Below are 20,325 nucleotides of genomic sequence, written 5' to 3'. Positions count from 1 at the left end.
CTGCCGCAGGTACCCGCAGCGCGGCTCCACACAGCCGCACCGCCCCGGGAAAACGCACCCCACCAGGTAGAGAAGGGCTCAGGCCAACGGGAACCCCAGCAAGAACCACGAGGCCCCAGCCTCCAGCTTGTTCTGCCTGCTTAGGAGTTTATCTTTGTTTTTAAAGTAAGGCTGATTAAGGAAGCAAACAGTTTTTTCAACACTAATAGGTTGTGCAATTAGGACTTTCAAAAACAAAATACAAGGCCAGTTACGTTCAAGCAGCTGAAGACAGCAAAAGGGTAGCGAAGCTCAGCACTGAAGCTGGGCTTGGAGAACCGCAGGGGGACCAGGGCCACCGCCGGTGCCTTTTTTTAATCAGCGCAGCCTCCAAGTTGAATAAGCAGAATTTTTAGAAGCAGAGGGATAACCTCATGGAAAACTGTTGCTTTTTCATCACCTGCTCATATACCCTCCTTTTAACAAACAGATCCACCTGGAATTACACCACGATGCCCTTTTATTTCCTTTCCCTCACCAAAAACCAGACAGGTCTTGAAATAAAACTCACGGCACGGTAACACAGTTCCCCTGCAGTGTTGGTGTAAAGCACAGCATGCACCGGACAGACATCTGTCCCCTGCCCGGAGGAGGAGGAGGTGAGAGCACTCAGCCAGGAGAGAATTATGATGTACCAATATACACCAAGTAGCCCACGAGCCAAACACAAACCAAGCAGGCAATAGAAAAACAGGTTTTTTTCCTTTCTTACTCCTTTTCAGATGAGGCACACTCCGTTTCACCCCAACCATCAATCAAAGCATCACAGACCCTGCCGGCTGCACCAGAAGGGCTCTCAGGAGGCTTCATCACACATTTTATTGCTTCGTTCCCTCCTGAGAGGAAAGGACGGAGAGGAGGATGGCTGCTTTGGACTTCCTGCTGTGTGCACCTATCCCTGCCTCACCTCAGGAGAGGTCAAACCAAAAAGTACAGTGCAAAGCAGGATATAAAGAAAGTCTGCCACGGTAATTTTTTTTTTTTTTTTCCTGTGGGAGTTCATTCCAGGACTGCACATTTAGGGAGGAACCTGAGTTACACCTTGCTCCAGGCTGCCACGGACCGCAGGGGACAGAGACGGGGGCAGTTTGTAACATGCAGTCGTGAGAAAAGAGAATTTGGTGATGAAGACATTGAGCCACATTCAGCCTCTGTCTCCAGTCACTTGCCAGGTCTGTTTTCCCCCCCACAGGTATCTCGGGTGCCCAGGGTTACCCAGGCCCCTGCTCTGAGCTCAGGTCCCTGCTCCAGCCTCCCCCGCCTACGCTTTCCAGGCAGTCAAAGTTAAAGTCAGGCTTTTCTCTCCCACTGGGATGCAGTGAGGGCAAAGGCCATAAGTAGCCTGGAAAGTCTGAACACGAGTTTTACGTGTCCTTGCGCCAGCAGAACTCTGGAGAAAACAAATACCCCCCCAGAGGGCTCATTTCTGCTGCTTCTTCACCCCCACCCCATGACAGCACGCAGCGTCCCCGCGAGCAACGTTGCCTGTTTGAAAGTACTACCTGGGAGGCACGTGAGGTGTGAAGAAAGTTGCTTTTCAAAGTAATAAATAAATATACTTTTAAAGAAATACATCTCTGATCCAGCTGAGTGTCGCTCCAAGTTCCTGGGCCAACACAGGGCACAGAAGGAGCAGGCAGAAGCCAGGAGCTGCCGGCAGCGCTGCCAGCCCCAACACACACCCGTCCAGCCCCGCTCCGCTTCTACACGAGGCTGCACTGTGGTGCCAAAAGGCGACGGTGCCTCCAGCTCTCAGAGCAGCCATTCCTCGAGATGAGTTTCGTTCCTAAACGAAGCAAAGGCTGTGCAATCCACTGAGGTTCCCCATCAAGCTGGTAAAGAATGCTGACCGTTTCCTGGCAGAGTTTTCCAAGTGTTCTCCAAAACTACTTCTTCTCCCTTGCCCAGCCCGAAGCTGCTACTCAGTGTGCAACTTCTACTCACTGAAAGCGTATACCTAGAAAGAATTAGCTGCAGGTACAGCAAAAGGTACAGTAGCAAAATCCTTCTAGTCCTGGAGAGAAAGACTCCTTTAAAAAGCATTTCCCTGTAAAGCAAGAAGAGCACAGCAGGTCATGGCATTTCACAAACTCCTCCACGCCCGGGGAAAGACGGAGATTACTGCAGGGAAGGGGGTTGGGACAAGCCGTGTCAGGCCAGGCCACAGGAGGATTTGGAGGTTTCCAGCACACTAGTACAGGGGCTGCAATCCTGCAGTGGTTCTGTTTACACAGCACCAGGAGGTTAATTAATATCAGAAAGCAGCCAGATCAATGGTATCTCAATCAGCTGTCTGTACTTTAACACCACCAATTTGATGCTGACCTCCTGACTTCAACTGATAAGACTTTTTTCTAAAGGCAACTCCTAAAAGCATCCTACTTGCTGCAGTGGATGAAATCAGAGGCTCTGGCAAAGGAATAAAGGACAAATGTAGATTTTGGCATCACGGTGGGTGACGTAAACTTCAGCACCATGAAATAAATGCACTAACATAATGTTTCGTTAACGAAGCAACTAGCAGTGATAATATTTAAATTGGAAGATACAGAAGGAACCATCCATTTGCATTCCCACCTTGCAAGATTACTGCATCAGGCTTTTGAAAGACATCAAGTCCACATTCTGTTCATATGTCAAAAGATTTCACTGCAAGTTCAAAGTCCAAAAACGATCACTGTCCAAGATAAGAGATTTAGAAAGAAGATTAACTTGTGGTAAACCCCTGCATCTTCGAATGACAAGCACAGAGGCTCTCAACTGCAGTGCTTGGACACACCATCCTCATCCAGAAACTAATTTCTTCTCCCCTATCAAATTAATCCCTAGTTAAAAGCTTGCGGTTGCAGCCCCCCTTCACCACACTTACTTTGTTAAACACTGGTGTCGCTTGGGTTTATGTGCAGCTTAGGCTTAAAGTGCTACAGGCAAACATAACTCTGAGGATACGCAGATTTCGTTTTGATACCATCTTACTATTTTTATAACTCATGTTCTGGTAACACACTAAACCTCCCCCCCAGCTGGGGTAAGAGTCCCGCGTGTTAAACACCACTTGAACAAGAGCAAAGACGACTGCAGAAATCTTGTGATGGAGGAATCAAGAGAGGGAAGCAGGAGACAGGCGCAGGGAGAGTGAGGAAGGAAGGGAAAGGAGCTGTTGTGCCCCGGCATAAGTAAATGCTGAACACTGCCCTGTGCCACCACCACACTAGAGGGTCCTCAGCGGCCCCCCGGGCTCAGCACTGCAGGGGCACACGAGGTTCACGTCGCCCAGAAAATGGGTCAACCCCACCACACTGCCCAGAGCCCATCTTTTGACTCCTGCAGGAAAGAGAGACAGGGAAAATCCACACCAGGATCCCTCGTCTGTCTCAACGATGCCGGAACGGGGACCCAAACGAGACCCCAGACCTCCTCCAGCCCAGGCAGAGGGTGGCAGATACGGTCCCACATCCCTGCAGCTGTAGGATCACGGAAAGCAATCTCAGTGTAAAATGAAATAAGGCTGAGGGGAATGCAGGCTTCACTATTCCTGCGTTATCGTGGGGAGATGGAGCAGGTATGAATCTAGCAAAGCAGGCAGGTGGAGGTGAGAGATCACCACTAAGGGAACCTGGGATGAATCCCAGTCACCCAAAGCCCAGCCCCTTCATAGACCATTTTCCTTGGATCTCCTACAAACACACCTGGAGCCCAACCTGAAGGTCCCCAGCAGTAACATTTCCCTGTCCACCCGCACCACCCTGCGCAGAAGGCACTCAAGTGAAAAATTAAGAAGAGCAACCTCATTGCTACCAGTTAATGGGATTTAATGAAAAACAGGATATCAAGCAAGCTTGCTATTTTTAATTTGACCAAAACAGCCAGTGGTACACAGAACACTTTTGTAAAACATTTGACATAACGCCAGACGATGCTCTGAGTTTTGCCAACAGAAAAATGAACAAAACCTGAATTTAATAGGTTCAACTCGGGCAACTGACAGATTACAAGTAACTAGAAAGAGAAGAACACCTACCACCTGAAAGTGCTAGTTGTAATAACATCCAGGAGGAGCGTCTCTTGCCCCTTTTAGAGGGGGGGTGTACGAAAGCTCCCAGGGCTGGAAGCTGCATGGAGACAAATTCATGCTAAAAATAACCACCAGCGGGTGAAAACAATAACGGCAGGGTGACTGTCAGCACATCCTGCACGGCAGTGGGGGGACCGGCCGCCTTCTCCATGACACAGTGTTTGTCTGAAACATGTGCTCCAGCGTAAAAAGAAGCTGCCGGGAGATTCGGGAGGTTGATTTTGGGGTCTGCGCTTGGCCAGGGCTCGGACTGTGGACTGGCTGTCCTTCCTGGCTCTAAAATACACAGCACCTCCGTCTCTACGCCTTGCGAAATGGCTCCTGTGCTTTTGAGTGTAACCAAAGTTAAATCTGATATAGGCAGGAAAAGATTAAAGATTAAAGCACTCCCTAGAAGCGCTTGCCTTTGAACGAGTCAAAGCCAGGAGAAAACCTGATTTTCCCTGGAGCTCAGTCACCAACTCTTATTTTCCTCCGTGGATAAAACTACCCATTTCAAACTCTTACTTAAAAAAAAAAAATCATCTTAGGAATCAGAAACATATACTGGATAAAGCATGCCAATGCATCTCTTGAGCGTGCACAGGAATCTCAGCAACGGAGCCAAATGAGCAAACACTGCTGAAAACTCACACTTCTGCTCTCTAGAAACAACACTTCCCTGCACCTCCTGAAAAATGTCACTGCTCCAGGGAAAAGTGACCAGTGCTGTCAATTTTATCATTAAAATCATGCCATGTTAAAAAAAAAAAAAGGACCCTTTCTCTTCCAAAAATCCATCAAAAATGAACCCTTTCACTTTCAAAAATCCATCAAACACCTACCTCTGCTCCACAGTGAGAGCCTGTGCTACCGCAGACGCGCGTGCAGCCGACACAACCCTCATTTTCTGCTCCCAGGGAAGACATAAGGAAAGTGTCACGTGCTATCTGAGGATATTCACCACACCGAACTGCGAGCAACAGCTCTAGAAGCTAAAAAGGCCAAGTGATCTCAGAGGACACATTAACTTTAAGCAGCATCAGCAGAGTGCAACGAGCACCCCCAAACTTCCCAGACACCCCAGCAAGGTCCGAGGTGCAGTTATGCTGTGAGTTACCCACGTTCAGAGTGAACAAACTCCTTCTTGACTGCCTTCATCTGCACGTTTTGGGTAGCAGCCTGCAACCAGCTATTCCCCTGCAAGGTGCCACGTGCTGCTCTGCAGGTTTTTAAACCCAGAAGTAACATACCAGTTGTGAAAAACCAAGAGTAATGAAAAGTACCTCTTCTGCAGGAAAAGCCCACCTGGAGGTGATTTTATTAAAGAGACCAGGTCTCTGGACTGCTCCCTGCCTGCCCTGCCCTGCTCTGCCTCTGCTCAGAGAGAAGAGCAAGTCAGCAGCTGAATCACCAGGGCTGCCACACTTCTGCAGGGCCTCCAAAAATAACTCATCTGGAAATTCCTTGGAGGCACAAACCTTGCTTCATCAGAAGGACTGCAGAGATCCAGTTTCCTTAATGGAGCAGACTGGATGTGAACTGGCCTAAGGATTTAGGATCACATAAAAAGAATTATAAAAAGAAACTTCTTACAGAACAGCTCGCATGGGGTCAGTATTAAGGGAAAAAATAAAAGTCACATAAATCATCACGTCGCCGAGATGAAACAATCTGCCTGCCCAGGAACCAGACGCCGAGTTCCCGATCCTTCGCCTGATACTGCGGCTCCAGGGACTTGCCCTGTTCTCACCAACTGGCTCCGTACACAAAGCAAAATGCCTTCTTGGCAACGCCGCTGCGGCAACTTTCATCTCTATTAACACAAACGCCCACACCTGCACCTTCCACTGTAACCAAAAACCCTCCATAAGCTCCAGTCCCCCGGCCCTTGCTAAGGCATCAGCCCAAAAGGCTCGGTGGGAGAGCAGCCTCGCGCCCACACAGCACCAAAGGCAGCACCTCCTGGTCACAGTCAGGGTCCGGAGGTGCTCACGGCCTTTTTTACCACCCTGAACCGACGAGTTATCCCTCGGGGAAGCCTGCGCCAGGAGGGACCCTCCGGAGCGGATCCAGGTGATGGCGGTGGACGTGCGGAGCCACCCAGATGCCGAGAGATCCGCGCACTGCCGAGCAGAACGTCGTGCTCGGACGGGCTGGCCCGCGCCCAGCTTCGGGGCGAGTTTTCCCCTTCAGAAACAAATTTATTTCTCCACCTGCTCACAGGACACAACTCACCGGGGTTGGGTTTTTTTGTTAGTGTGCAAGAACACGGCGCTGCTGCAACGAAAAGGCGCAGAGCTGAGGATTTCTGTTTCACCACCGACAATTAAAAGCATGTTTTATCGAGCAGGCTCCCAGCTCTGACCTCAGGGACTGTCACAAGGACACACAGCAGACACCAGTGCCCACGGGGGTGACACCAACCCCCAGCCCTCCGCCGAGGCTGGCTCCGGCAGCAGCGTGCCACTAAAGCCTGGCTCCCGGGGGGAAAATCCACCCAAGTCCAGAAGGGCTTGGGCTTCTCTTTTCATTTTTTTGTTGGGCTGCTGGCTTTTGGGGCAGGGGGGTGGGAAATGAGGAGGAAAGCGAAAGAGCTGGCTTTTAGGTCTTTGCTACCTCTCCTCTTATCAGGGGGGAGAGGTGGGAGAGGCTCAGCCCCAGAGCAGGCGAGGGCAGGAGGCAAGCCATGCTTACACAACCCTGGGGACCCCTCGTCCCTGGCCTGCTGCCTCCCCAGCCACTGGCATTTTCTGAACACACCGAGCCACGATCCAAAACTCACTGCGAAAACACTCTCATTAGCAAATAGCTGGAGTCCATTGCAAAAATAAACACGGATTATTTTTGGTCCTTCAACCCTTGCCCTGAGCGCCGCGGGTTTCCGAACCAGGGCCGGGACACGGTTAGCAGCAGCTTTTATCCAAGAAACCGAGCAATAAGCCTCAAAACGGAGCTGGGGCCGGCTCGCAGCCCCTTCGCCGAGGAACCGGCCTGAAGCCACCGGGGCTGGAGGCTCCAACGCCGGGAACCGCCGCTGGCCCGGATCCACCGGGGGGGATCGAGTGATCCCCGCAGCTCGGGGCGGTGTGGGAAGCCGGCGGGAAGGCGGGCTGTGGGGAAGGGGGAGAGGGCTTGGGGCGAGGGGGGGGGGGTCTCACCTGCGATGGCCGTCTCGTCCAGGTGGGAGCCGGGGGGCCGCTCCCCCCGGCCCTGCTGCAGGAGGAAGCCGCACAGGACCCACACGGCCACTCCCGACCGTAAATCCATTTCCGCGTCTGCCTCGCCGCTTCCCCCGCCGCTGTCAGCTCCTCCTCGGCATCGACCCCCGGCGCTGGGCCCGGCCGCTCACCTCAGCTCGGCACCGCCGGACCCCACAGGCGGGCGGGAACGGGCTGCGCGCTGCGGGGCTGCGGCCGTCACCCACCTGAGGGACCGACGGTTATTTTCCGGGATTCCCGCCCAGGCCGGGCCGGGCAACTACCACCAGCCCTCTGCTCGCCCCCGGAACCAGCCCCGGGGTCTGCCCCCACTAGCCCCCCACCCCGCGCAGTGGTCTCTCCCGGGACAGCCTCCCCCCCCTCGCAGCAGTGGTCTCTCCCGGGAGCGCCCTGCCCGCCCCCCCCTTTCCTCAGCAGTGGGCTCTTCCCGGGACAACCCTGCCCCCCCCCGCCGCCCCCCAGCAATGGGCTCTGCTGGGACAACCCGGTCCGCCTCGACCCCCTCCAGCCTCAAACCTCTCCCCGGTCCGCTCCTTCCCCCCTCCCCGCCTCAGCAGAGCTCAATCCCGGGAAGCGCCCCCCCAACCCCACCGCGGTCTCTCCGGGACAACCCCGCACCCCCCCCCACCCCGGGTGGTCTCTCCCAGCACGCGCCCCGCTGCGCACCGGGCCCTGGCGCCGCCGCCGCACGCTCAGTGACAGGGGGCGGAGCCAATCGCCGCCGTGCGAGACCCTCCGTGGGGCGGGGCCGCCCCGCGCCGCCGCCCGGCCAATCAGAGGCGGGCATCTGGCCCCGCCCCGCCCCCCGCTTGCTGACCCCGCCCCTCCCGCCTCCGCCGGGCTCCGCGCGCGCGCCGCTGAGCCGCAGCGGCCCCTGGCGGGCGAGGCAGGGAGTGCCCGGGCTCGGCGCGGGCCGCTGGCGCGGTGCGGAAGCTAATCAGGGGTGGCTGCGTGTGGTGCTTGGATGGGTGACCTCAGCGGCGGGAGCCCGCCTCCAGTCCCGGGGAGGGCTTGTCAGAGAACAGAACGGTTTGGGTGGGAAGGGAACTTAAAGGTCATATAGCCCCATCCCCCTGCCCCGGGAAGGGCCACCTTCCACTAGCCCAGGTTGCCCAAAGCCCCGTCCAGCCTGGCCTTGAACCCTTCCAGGGAGGGGGCAGCCACAGCTTCTCTGGGCAACCTGTGCCAGGGCCTCACCACCCTCACAGGGAACAATTTCTGCCTTAGATCTCATCTAAATCTCCCCTCTGTCAGTTTAAACCCATTCCCCCTCATCCTATCCCTCCCCCCTGATGACGAGTCCCTCCCCCCCTTCCTGTAGCCCCTTTCAGTCCTGGGAGGCCGCTCTAAGGTCTCCCCGGAGCCTTCTCTTCTCCAGCTGAACCCCCCAACTCTCTCAGCCTGTCCTCACAGGGGGGTGCTCCAGCCCCCCGAGCATCTCTGTGGCCTCCTCTGGCCCCGCTCGAGCAGGTCCGTGTCCTTCTGCTGTTGGTGCCCCCAGAGCTGGACCCAGCACTGCAGGGGGGTCTCCCAGAGCGGAGCAGAGGGGGAGAATCCCCCCCTCGCCCTGCTGCCCACACTGCTCTGGGTGCAGCCCAGCACACGGGTGGCTTTCTGGGCTGCCAGCGCACGTTGCTGGCTCACAGGCAGTTTTGCACCCCCCAACCCCCCCAAGTCCTTCTCCTTGGGGCTGCTCTCCAGCCACTCCTCGCCCAGCCTGGATTTGTGCCTGGGATTGCCCCGACCCATGGGCAGGACCTTGCCCTTGGCCTTGTTGACCTCCATGAGGTTCAGAGGGTTCTCCCCTCTCCAGCCTGCCCAGGTCCCTCGGGATGGATCCCTTCCCTCCAGCGTGTCACCACACACCTCGGTGTCGGCGCTTCGACAGCCCCTGGGAGCTGCAACACCCTGACGGAGCCACGTGCTCCCGGCGGCATCGCCGCTCGCCAGCGCTGGACCGGTGCCATCAGCACCATTGGGACCCACGGCCACCAGCGCCCGGAGCCCGCCAGCCCGCAGCGGGGGACACAAGCTCAGGGATTGAGGTTTCACGTGTCCTTTTCCCTGGGTACCGGAGCTGAGAGCGAAGCTCCCTGCAGAGATCGGATCTGGCCCCAGAACAGCTCCACGGCCGACGGCCTGGAAGCAAAATCCCGACCCGCCCCGGCCCCGCTGCCACTGGAACAGGCGCCTGTCAGCTGGGCAGTGTCCCAGTGTCCCGGTGTCCCAGTGTCCTGGTTTCCCAATGTCCCAGTGCCCCTGTGTCCCGGTGTCCCAGTGTCCTGGTGTCCCCGTGTCCTGGTGTCCCGCTGTCCCGTGCCACCTCCCCGGGATGCAGATGGGGGGCACCAGGCTCCAGGGCCAGCACCCCGTGGGGACCCCCAGCTGCAGCGGGTGCCCGGGATGGCCACGGGGGTGCGCGGGCAGCGCCCCGAGGTGCCGGCAGCTGCCAGACCGACTTCCAGGCAGAAGGTTCCCGGTCACATCCCAGCCCCGATCCTCCGTGGTGACTGGGGGGAGGGGGGGGAGGTAGCGATCCGGGGTCCCGTGCCCGCAGACCCCCCGCGGCTCCGAGATGCCCCGGGGCCGGCAACCGGGGACCCCCCCGGGCTGTGGGTGCTGCTGGGAGGCACCCGGCCCTTGCGAGGACCCCCCCAGCTTGGGGGCCGCGGCCCTCGGGGGGCACCGGGGGCTCCTCCGGCCCTAAGCCAGCAGGACAAGGCCGAGCTGGGGGGCGCTGCCCCGGGGGGGGGGGACTGGGCGGCTCCGGTGCCCCCCAGCCGGTCCCCGCTCCCCCCCGGGAGCCCCCCCCGGCGCCGGCCCGACGGAAGGCCGCGGCCCCCCGGCGCGGACGAGGAAGGAAGCGGCGGGGCGGGGGCCGGGGCGGCGGAGGGAAGTTTCTCCGCGGGACCGCCCGGGGCGGCGAGAGGAGGCGGCCGCAGACTTCCTCCTCCTCCTCCTCCTCCTCCTCCTCCTCCTCCTCCTCCTCCTCCTCCTCCTCCTCCTCCTCCTCCTGCTGCCGCTCCGGCCCCGCTCCCACCGCCCGGAGCCGCCGCGCCATGTCCCGGGGTGAGTGCGGGACGCGGGGGGGGGTCGGGGGCACCGGGGAGGGTCCCGCTGTCGGGGGGTCCCGGCCGGTACCGGGGCCGGGTGGGGGCGGTGGGAGCGGGACCCGCCCGGGGCGGGGCGGGGGATAACGGGGGGGGGGGGGTAACGGGGAGCCGGGGCGCTGCCCCAGCCCCGGAGCGGAGCCCGGGAACGGGACCGGCAGCTGCCGGGACAGCGGGGACAGAACCGGGCCGGGGGGCCGCTGCACCCCCCGGCACTGCACCCCCCGGCACTGCACCCCCCCCCCTGCACCCCCCCTGCACCCCCCAGCCTGGCAGCGCCCACCCTGACCCTGCCCCGCGCACTGCACGGCCGGGCGGGCACTGCACCCCCGGCACTGCACCCCCGGCACTGCACCCCCCGGCACTGCACCCCCGGCACTGCACCCCCCAGCACTGCACCCCCCAGCACTGCACCCCCGGCACTGCACCCCCGGCACTGCACCCCCCCGCACTGCACCCCCCCGCACTGCATCCCCCGCACTGCACCCCCCGACCCGCCACGCCTGGCGCTGCACGGGCTGCACTGCATGAACTGCACTGCACGGGCTGCACTGCAGGCCAGAGGGCACCACACTGCCCACTGCACCCACTGGACTGCACCCACTGCCCCCGCTGCATCCAGTGCCCCTACGACACTGCCCGTTGCAGTGCACCCTGTGCGCACTGCACCTGTGGCACGTCCCACTGCAACACCCAGCACGTGCGCTGCAGGGCTCTGCACCACACACTGCACCCACTGACGCTGCACACACACTGCACGCACACACTGCACACACACACTGCACACACACACTGCACACATACACTGCACACTCACTGCACGCGCACTGCACACTCACTGCACACACACACTGCGCACACACTGCAGACTCACTACACTCACTGCACACACACACACTGCACACTCACTGCACACTCACTGCACGCGCACTGCACACTCACTGCACACACACACTGCGCACACACTGCAGACTCACTACACTCACTGCACACACACACACTGCACACACTCACTGCACACACTACACACACCACACACACAGGCACACTGCACCCACCGCACCCCCCCGTGCCCGGCACCGCACACACCCCGCTACGTGCCCATTACGAGGCGCCCCGCACCCCTCTCACCCCCTGCAACCCCCGCACCCCCGGCGACCCACACCCAGCACCACCCATCACCACCCCACGCGTGTTGCTGCCACACGCCGCAACACGTGTCGGGCCCCGCGGTGTGCGCACACGCAGCCCCGTCACACGCCGCAGCGCTGGGAGGTGCGGGGGGACGGGGGGGGGGGACAGGGTGCAGCGCTGCTGTGGGACGGGGCCGGTCTCTGGCTGCGACGGGCGCGTGCTGCTGGGCGGCCCCCCCGGGCCCCCCCCGGTGGGCGGAAGGTGAGTCTGTGCCGCAAACCCCGACTCTGCTTTTGGGAAACCCGCCTGGGCTTGGGGTCACCTCTGGAGAGGCTGTGGGGAGCCCCCCCCCAACCCCATCTTGGCGTGGGGCCCTGGGGGGTGCTGGGGGGCCGCGGGGGGATGTGCTGTGCCGTCGGTCAAACGCCAGCTCCTGACTCGGCTTGTGCCACCTCTTGGTGCAGAGCGGGGACCCCCGGGGGTCCCCGAGTGCCTGGGTGGGGGGAGACATCCCCCCGCGGGAGGGACACGGCGTGGCCGTGGCTCCGGGGGTGGGTGCGTGGGCTGGGGTCCCTCTGGGCGGCCCCTCTTTCCTTGGTGGAAGGAGAAGCTGCCGAAGCGCCGGCAGTGGCACATGGGGACATCGGGCGGCCACACCCGGGACTTTGGTTTGACCGTAGCATCGAGAGGTGCCAAACTGGCCCAAACTGGGCCGGTGCTGGTGTGCTTGACACTGTGCCTCGTCCGCCGTGAGCTGTGCCGGGCTGTGTGGTCACCCGAGGCCCTGGAGCGCGACCTGGCCCCGTCCGTCCGTCTGTCCATCCACCATCCCTCTGTCCGGCCCAGGACCCCCCCGCTGCGGGCAGCTGGGCCTGACCAGGAGTAGCCTTGGCCAGTGCTGGCCCCGGCCCACCACAGCGGGACCCGGCGGCGGAGCTCACCGGCCCGGGGGGGAAATAAAATGAGGAAATTAGTCATGACGAGGAGCCTGCAGCTGGAAAATGAGGAAAATCGAAATCCTGCGACTCAGCGTGGAAGTTATTTTAGCTGCAGCAGCAGGGTCCCAGGGCAGAGCTGGGGGTCCCGGTGGCAGCACACCCCGGGACTCGTCCCGCCGAGCAGGGACCCCGGTTCGGCCGTGCCAGGGCAGAAACCGCCCCCACGCCGCTCCCACGGGGTCCCTGCTCGGTATTTATAGATTTTATTAGTTTCCTCTTTCTGCTGAGCCGGCGGCAGCGCCGGGGGGGCCGCACTGGGCCGCCCTCCCCCCAAAGCAGGAGCGACCCCAGCGATGATGGCGGCTGAACCCAGCCCCCGCACCCCACAGCCCCACGTCGGTCTGGGCTCATCCGTCTGTCCAGGACAGACACACTGCCCGGCCCACGAGTGTGGGGTTCAGGGTGTTGGGGTGCAGGATGTGGGGTTCAGGGTGCCACGCTGGGGTGTCGCACGCCCCACGCCGTGCACAGTTTGGGGTGCAGGATGTGCCGCACACAGCTCACACCCCCACGCTTGGGTTTGCTTTGGTCAGGTTTGGGGGGCGGGCAGGCCGGCAGTGCGGGGGGGGGACACCCCGTGGTGGTGAGGGGGTGCTGCTCCGCTCCCCCCCACCCCCCCGATGGAAAAACCCGGCGGGGGGATGCCCCGGCTGTGAGATGGCGAGCGGGTTTTGCTTCCCTTTTCTGCTGAAGAAGAGATGAGTTGCTTTTCCCGTCCCGGGGGGTGGCAATGGCGGGCGGGGGGGGGGGGGAGGTCACGGTGCGTCACCCACAGCCCCGCTCGCCCTCCCGCGCCCGCTCCCCAGCACCCCAAATCCCGGCTGAGCGCGGGGTCCCGCTGGCGTGGGGGTGCTGAGCCCCAGGGCCAGGCTCTGTGGGGTCCCCCCCCTGTGCCCCGACTCTTCCTCTTCCTCCTCCAGTTCCCCTCCTGGGGGGCTGGGGGGGCACCAGAGGCCCGCGCCCAAGGGTGCCCGCGCCCCAACATCTCTGGAGGGCCCAGGAGGGGTTAAGGGTGCTGCCGGTCACTGACTTCCTGGGAGAACAGAGCCGGCCTTGTGCAGGCAGCGGTGCAGGCAGCAGGCAGGCAGCAGGCGCTGCGGGGATGCCACCGTGCAACCCCCATCCCCGTCGTGGCTGGGGGGCCCTGGCCCCCACTCACCCGGCTCCCACCTCCCCGGCGTGCAGGGAGGGCACAGGGGAGCTGGAGCCCCCCCGGCTGCGGGTCAGGGCTGCGGGTGGCCCCCGCAGCACCCCCCACCCTCCTCCTTTCCTCAGTTTCCCCGTAGCAGCGACGCTCCCGTGGGCACCCCAGGCCCGTCCCTGCTGACTCAGCCCAGGGGTGTGGGGGGGTGCCCGCTGGGTGCCAGCTCACCCCGGGGTGCTCGTGGCCCCACGGCCGGTTTGGGGGTTGCGGGATTTGAGCTCGGTGTGACTGCTGCCCATCGTGTCCCACGGCGGGATGGTCGCAGGGCCGCGGCTCAGGGGCCACCCCGCTCCCCGAGGGATGGGGAGCGTCATCCCTGCACCCCATTTCTGCTCACGGTGGCTTCCCTGTGTCCCCCCTTGGGGCTGACTCCTCCCCACCCTGTGGCCGACAGTGTCCTGGGGCTCCTCCTGCCCGTGTCCTTCCCCCCGCCCCCCCCCCCCCCCGATATTTGCAGACAGCGATGGGCTCTGCCCACGGGGTGTCCCCGGCACCCCCTGGGGTGTCCCCGTCAGCCTCTCGGGGCAGCAGAGTGCCCCCACACCTCTCTGACCTGGAGCCCAGGGATGCGGTGGGACCCCTCTCACCCCCACCTCAGCCGGGTGACCCTGGCTGGCACCCGGGACCCCCTGCCTGGGGGGATCCCCCAGTGTCACATCACCAGCCAGCCTGGGGGACCCCAGCCTGGGGGGCAGCGGGGACCCTCCGCTGAGCCCCACTGTGTGCTGCAGGGTGACTGCCCAGCATGCAAATAGCTACGGGGACCTTGGGGTGTCCGTGGGGGCACCAGTGACCTTGGGGTGCCTGTGGGGACAGCGGGGACCTTGGGGTGCCCGTGGGGACACTAGTGACCTTGGGGTGCCCATGGGGACAGCGGGGACCTTGGGGTGCCTGTGGGGACACCAGTGACCTTGGGGTGCCTGTGGGGACAGCGGGGACCTTGGGGTGCCTGTGGGCCATGAGGATAGCAGGAGCCTGGGGGTGCCAGGGGGGGCTGCGTGCCTTGTTGGGGGCCCCTCCATCTCCCTGCCCTCACCATCTGTCACATCCTGCACCCCCTTGCACCCCCCAGCCGGGTCCCCCCCCCCCAGTGCTGCTCAGTGCCCATCCTGCCTGGCCCTACGGGGTCCCCCGGGGACACGGCCACTCCCCAGGGATTTAGAAATAACCTTTAGAAAAAGCCAAGGGCTGGGATTTAGAAATAACTTTCTGGGTTTTTTTTCTCACAAAGCAAAGCCCAGTTGGGGTTTATTTCGGCCAGGGAGCAGCTGGCTCCGGCGACCCAGCGCCTGCTGGCCGTTGGCTTGGGAGGAGAAGAGAATTTAAAACAGGAACCAAAATGGCTTTCCAGGAAAATTCTTATTTTTGCCATCTCTTCTTCAACCTGATCTCATCAGAAGAGGAGAAAAAAAATCTTCAGCAGAGCTGCCAACTGCCCCGGAGAGGCTGAGGGAGAGCGGGGTGAGCGGGGTGCCCGTCCCCCCCCCAAGCCTCACTGACAGCGGCGGGGTGGAAACGGGTTGAAATCAGGTCAGATCGGGCCAAACGGGGTCAGCCGGCCCCAGCCAGGTCCCTGCCGCGGCGCGATGGGGGCAGCTGGTCCTGCGCCGGGGGCTGCCATGGGGTACAACCCCCCCCCCACCCCCCACCCCCAAGGTCCTGGGCGAAGAGACACCCCGGCTGCGGGACAGAGGGGACACGGGGACTGTGGGGTGCCACCTCCCGTGGCCACACTCCGTCTGTGTGGTCCTGGTGGCTGGGGGCGAGCAGGGTGGCCAGGGCTGGCCCCAGGTTTTAGGCACGATGCAGCTGGGCTGGTGGGACCCCTGGGTGGGGACTGAGGCGCTGGGGTCTACCCGGGGGTTCCCTCCCTGGTGCTGCTGGGTCCCTGTGGCCCCTCCCCAGCGCTGTACGGTGGGCACGGGGCAGCGGGGTGGCAGTTGCCCATCCCCTGGAGATGGCCCCGCTCAGCCACGGAGGGAGCTCGATCCATCGCCCTGATCCTGCTCCTTCTCCCCCCGATCCTGCTCCCCCCATCTTGATCCTGTTCCTGCACCCATCACCCCGCTCCATCTCCCCCCACCCCAGCCTCGTGCCGCTGCTCTGAGCCCCCCAGACCCCAGCGGGGATCCCGCTGCCTGCTGCTGCCTGCTGCTGCCTGCCCCATCGCTGACCCCCCCCAGGCACCCCGGACCCGCCTGGTGCGATGAAACCCTCCGGGCTGCGTTTGCGACCAAAACTGGGAGAAAATCGAGGCCGAAGCCGGGTGTTTATTTGTGACCCCGCGCTGTGCGAGCAGCCCCGGTGGCTTCCTGCCGCGGGCAGGCGCTGCCTGTGGGGGGGGGGCTGCCTGTGATGGCCCCGCTGCGACACGGGGATTCCCCCCCCCCGCCCCGCGTCCCTGAAACACTTTTGCGATGGGGAAACTGAGGCACCGCGGGGCGGCTTCAGCAGAGTTCAGGCCAGGGCCCCCCGCCCCACCCCGGCTTGTCCTGCCTGTACCCGGGGGTGCAGGCAGGGAGCCAGGCAGGGCGGGGGTCACGGCGCAGCCGGCCCCGCCATGGGCAGGAAGCCGGGTGTCAGGGCGGGAAGAGGAAGAGCGACTTCCCCATCCGAGGGGGCAGGGGCCCGCAGGGGGGGGGCTCAGGGTGGGGGCCGTGGCCCCTTCGCCCTCCCCCCAACTGTGAGGGGCTCTGGGAAGGGTGTCCCCCCCCCAAACCCGGGCTGATGTGGCACCCCCGGGCTCCCCACTGTCTCCCCATCGCTGCGGCACGTGAGCTGCTGCCCCGCCGTGATAAATCTCAGCCGACGGCCGGGTCAAGGGGTGCCGGCCCCAATCCAGCCCCAATCCGGCCCCACGGGTGGGCACCCTCCCGCCCTGGCACCGTGGGGTGCCCCCGTGCCTCGGCGGGGCTCGGCCCCGGCCTGCGGCAGGAAGGGGAGCAGGATGCGGCCCTTAATGGCAATCGCAGAGGGACCTGCGGAAGGCAAACAGGGAAACGCGCGCCGGCTGCGGGGTTAAACACGGCTGCCGGAGCGACGTCAGCCCTGAGCAGCTGCGGCACCAGCCCTGCTTGGTGTGTGCGGCACCGGGCACCAGGGATGGGGTGTAGGGGGGCAACCCCCACGCTCCCACAGCCCAAATCTGCCCCTGGCTGCGTGCCCGGCTGCCCTCGATCCTGTACCAGGCTGGTGGTATGGAATGGCACGGCATGGTGCAGCATGACATGGTACAACATGGCATGGCACAGCACAACATTGCATGGCACGGCATGACATGGTACAACATGACATGACATGGCATGGCGTGGCACAGCATGACATGGTGCGGCATGGCACGGCACGGCACGGCATGACAGGGAATGACATGGCACAACATGGCATGGCAGAGCATGGCATGGCACGACATGGCACAACGTGGCATGGCACAGCATGACATAGCATGGCATGACAGGACATGCCACAGCATGGCACAGCATGGCATGGCATGGCATGACATGGCACAGCATAGCACGACATGGCATGACAGAGCATGACACGACACGACATGACATGACATGACATGGCACAGCACGACATGGCCTGGCACAGGGCGCTGCAGCAGCCTGGCTGTCCTGGGGACGACGCGGTCCCCGTGCATGCGAGCCGCGGTGGCACAGCTGGGTCAGGGGATGTGTTTCCCCTCGGGGGGGGTCTGTGTGCTGGTGGGGGGTGGGGGCTGCACCTGGCCGGGAAGCCCCCCCTGGGCCATGGGGTGGAGGGTGAACCGAGAGTGACCTGCCCCTCTGCACCCCCCGGCCTTGGGGTGTCCGAGCGTTGCGGCGGGGAGGGGGGGGGAACAACGGTGACCCCAGCCCCGATGCATTGTCCCCCTGCGCTGAGCCTGTCCCCTTCCTCCCCGCAGGCTGCTGAAGGGACCCGCACGGGGCCGCCGAGCCGATCCGAGCCGAGCCGAGCTGAGCTGCGGGGATGCAGAGCATCAAGTGTGTGGTGGTGGGCGACGGGGCGGTGGGGAAGACCTGCCTGCTCATCTGCTACACCACCAACGCCTTCCCCAAGGAGTACATCCCCACCGTCTTCGACAACTACAGCGCCCAGAACACGGTGGACGGCAGGACTATTAACTTAAACCTGTGGGACACGGCCGGCCAGGAGGAGTACGACCGCCTGCGGACGCTTTCCTACCCCCAGACCAACGTCTTCATCATCTGCTTCTCCATCGCCAGCCCGCCCTCCTACGAGAACGTCAAGCACAAGTGGTACCCGGAGGTCTGCCACCACTGCCCCAGCGTGCCCATCCTCCTCGTCGGCACCAAGAAGGATCTGAGAAACAACCCCGAGACCATGAAGCGGCTCAAGGAGCAGAACCAGGCGCCCATCACCACCCAGCAAGGCGTCAGCCTCTCCAAGCAGATCCGCGCCGTCAAGTACCTGGAGTGCTCAGCGCTCAACCAGGAGGGCATCAAGGATGTCTTCACCGAGGCCGTCAGGGCCGTGCTCAACCCCGTCCCGGCCAAGCCCAAGAAGCCCTGCGTCCTCTTGTGACGGGGCTGCCGGCCACCGGTCAGAGACAATCCTGCCCGCGCCCCCCGGTGCCGCCAGAACCCCCCCAACCTGCCTTGGCGCTCCCCAAACCTCGCTGCCCCCCGCCCCGGGCCGGGCCGCCAGCCCGAAGCCGCCAGCTTTAATAATACAGACCTCGTTTGCACTAACTGGCCGTCCACCCCGGGTGTAGCGGGGCTCCCCCGGCCCCACGGGGACCCCCCCCCTCCCCGAGCCCTGCAGGACCCCCACCCCGGTCCTGGCTGTCAGCGTTTTGCTTTTGGGGTGATGCCCCTCCGGTCCTGGCGCAGGGCGACGCTTCCTGAGAAGGGGATCCTGGGGGGGGCCGAACCCCCGCTCCTGCCCCGAGCCCCCCATGGGGACCTGGCACCCTCACCCCGAGCCCCCCCATGGGTCCCCCTGCACGGGGGGGGTCCCTCAGCCCCTCTGTGCCAGCCCCGGCACTCGGCCACCTCCGAGCATCCCTCTGGCACGGCCCCGACCTGCCGTGGGGCGCCGGCGGCTGCGCCGGTGGGTGTCCTGGGGGGGTGTTTGGGGTGACCCCAGCCCCGCGCAGCAGCTCCCCGAGGCCAGTGAGCGGAGCCGGGGCTGCGCAGGGCGGTGGGAGTCGCCTGTAACCACCCGCCCCCCCCCCCGAGTTGCTTCTTAAATAAATAAAGAGACTAGCCCAGGCTCCCGTCTCCTGTGCTCTGCCGCGCCCACCCCGCTTCCGCGGGCACGGGGACACCCCGCAGCCACCCTGGGGGGGACACAGGTGCCCCTTGCCCCTCCAGGGCTGAGCTGAGGGTGCTCGTGGCAGCGCCGCTGCCTGTGGGGGGGACCCAGGGTGCCCCTGCTATGTCCAGCCCCAACCCCTGGCCACCCCGGGGCCAGCGCTGGGGCCTTGGGGCCATCTCCAGAGGTGGCCGTGGGGACATGGGGATGTGGCAGGGGTGGGCACAGGGGGCTGCCAGAGTGAGGGACCCTCCCTGGGAGCCCCCTGGCCACCCCGGATCTGGCTCTGCCCTGCTCCCGAGCTGCAGGAAGCGACCAGAGCCCCGGTGTCCCCACGCCCAGGGGCTGCGGTGGCCCAGGGGGCTGCGGTGGCCCAGGGGTGGTGGTGGCCAGGGGGCTGTGGTGGCCCAGGGGCTGCGGTGGCCAGGGGGCTGCCGTGGCCCAGCGGCTTCAGTGGCCCAGGGGACGCTGGGCCCTGTGGCCGAGTGCCGAGGCAGGCGATGGCAACAGCAGCAGCCCCGACTGCTCGGCCACCCCCTCACCAGCCCCCGTGGCTACTGGCCTGTACTGCCCGGCGGCCGGATCCGGTGAGGCCTGGCAGGGTCCCCGCTGCCACCGCGGACACGGGCCCCTTGTCCGGCCCCGGGGCCCTTCCTGCGGGAGGGGCACAGACCCGGCGCCTGCCACAAGCCGCCTTTGTTCGCTGGTGCCATTCCGGGGGGGCTGCGGGGGGCCAGCGTGGGCGAGGGGGCCGCCAGGCAGGGTAGCCACGGCCACGGCCCGTCCCTGTCCACCCTCCCACAGCCGTGGTGCCCTGTGAAGTGGGGGGGCCCCCCCTTGGACCCAGGGGACCCCCGTGACGCGTCCCGGGGGGGGCTGCACCAAACCCTGTGCCACGGCCACGTCCTGACTTCTGCTCCCCGGGGGCTGCATTGGCCACCAGCCCCTGTTGGCCACAAGCCCCTGTAGCATCCGTGGCCCCCCCCGCGTCGAGGGGGGGCTGGGCTGGGGTGCAGGATGTGGCCCCCGGGGCTGGGTGGGGAGCGCAGCGGGTGGACACACACCCCAGCGCTGGGGCTTGTGTCCCACAGCCCAGACCCAGCCCCCAGGAGCCGCATCCTGCACCCCCCAGCCCCGGGGGGGGCCACATCCTGCACCCCAGCACTCAGGATCTGCACCCCGCACCCCAGTGATCTGCATCCTGCACCCCAGCACCCGGGATCTGCACCCCATACCCCAGCCCTCCACTCCCCAGCACCCAGGGGCCAAATCCTGCACCCCAGTTCCC

The 20,325-nt window shown here is 63.5% G+C and overlaps 2 protein-coding genes across 15 annotated transcripts in view; one reads left to right on the top strand and one right to left on the bottom strand.

The window, feature by feature from the left end:
• Positions 1 to 8,036, bottom strand: part of STIM1 (stromal interaction molecule 1) — a 107,045-nt gene extending 99,009 nt beyond the window's left edge. For all 14 annotated transcript variants that reach the window (XR_012627803.1, XR_012627804.1, XR_012627802.1 and 11 more), the window contains exons 1-2: positions 7,981 to 8,036; positions 7,255 to 7,520 (exon numbers count right to left, since the gene is read on the bottom strand). Coding sequence is in view for 11 of the 14 variants with exons in the window: in XM_074860660.1 (XP_074716761.1) it covers positions 7,255 to 7,363 (109 nt within the window). In the remaining 3 variants the exon portion in view is untranslated. The remainder of the gene's footprint in view (positions 1 to 7,254; positions 7,521 to 7,980) is intronic.
• A 2,298-nt stretch (positions 8,037 to 10,334) lies between these two features.
• Positions 10,335 to 18,994, top strand: RHOG (ras homolog family member G). Its single transcript, XM_074860657.1, has 2 exons — positions 10,335 to 10,383; positions 17,665 to 18,994. The coding sequence occupies exon 2, from the start codon at positions 17,730 to 17,732 to the stop codon at positions 18,303 to 18,305; it is 576 nt and encodes a 191-aa protein (XP_074716758.1). The 5' UTR covers positions 10,335 to 10,383; positions 17,665 to 17,729; the 3' UTR covers positions 18,306 to 18,994.
• The last annotated feature ends 1,331 nt before the right edge of the window (positions 18,995 to 20,325 follow it).

The sequence above is a fragment of the Strix uralensis genome, chromosome 2 (assembly GCF_047716275.1).
Source record: "Strix uralensis isolate ZFMK-TIS-50842 chromosome 2, bStrUra1, whole genome shotgun sequence".
Lineage (NCBI taxonomy): Eukaryota > Metazoa > Chordata > Aves > Strigiformes > Strigidae > Strix > Strix uralensis.
This window is presented reverse-complemented; position numbering and strand designations above follow the sequence as displayed.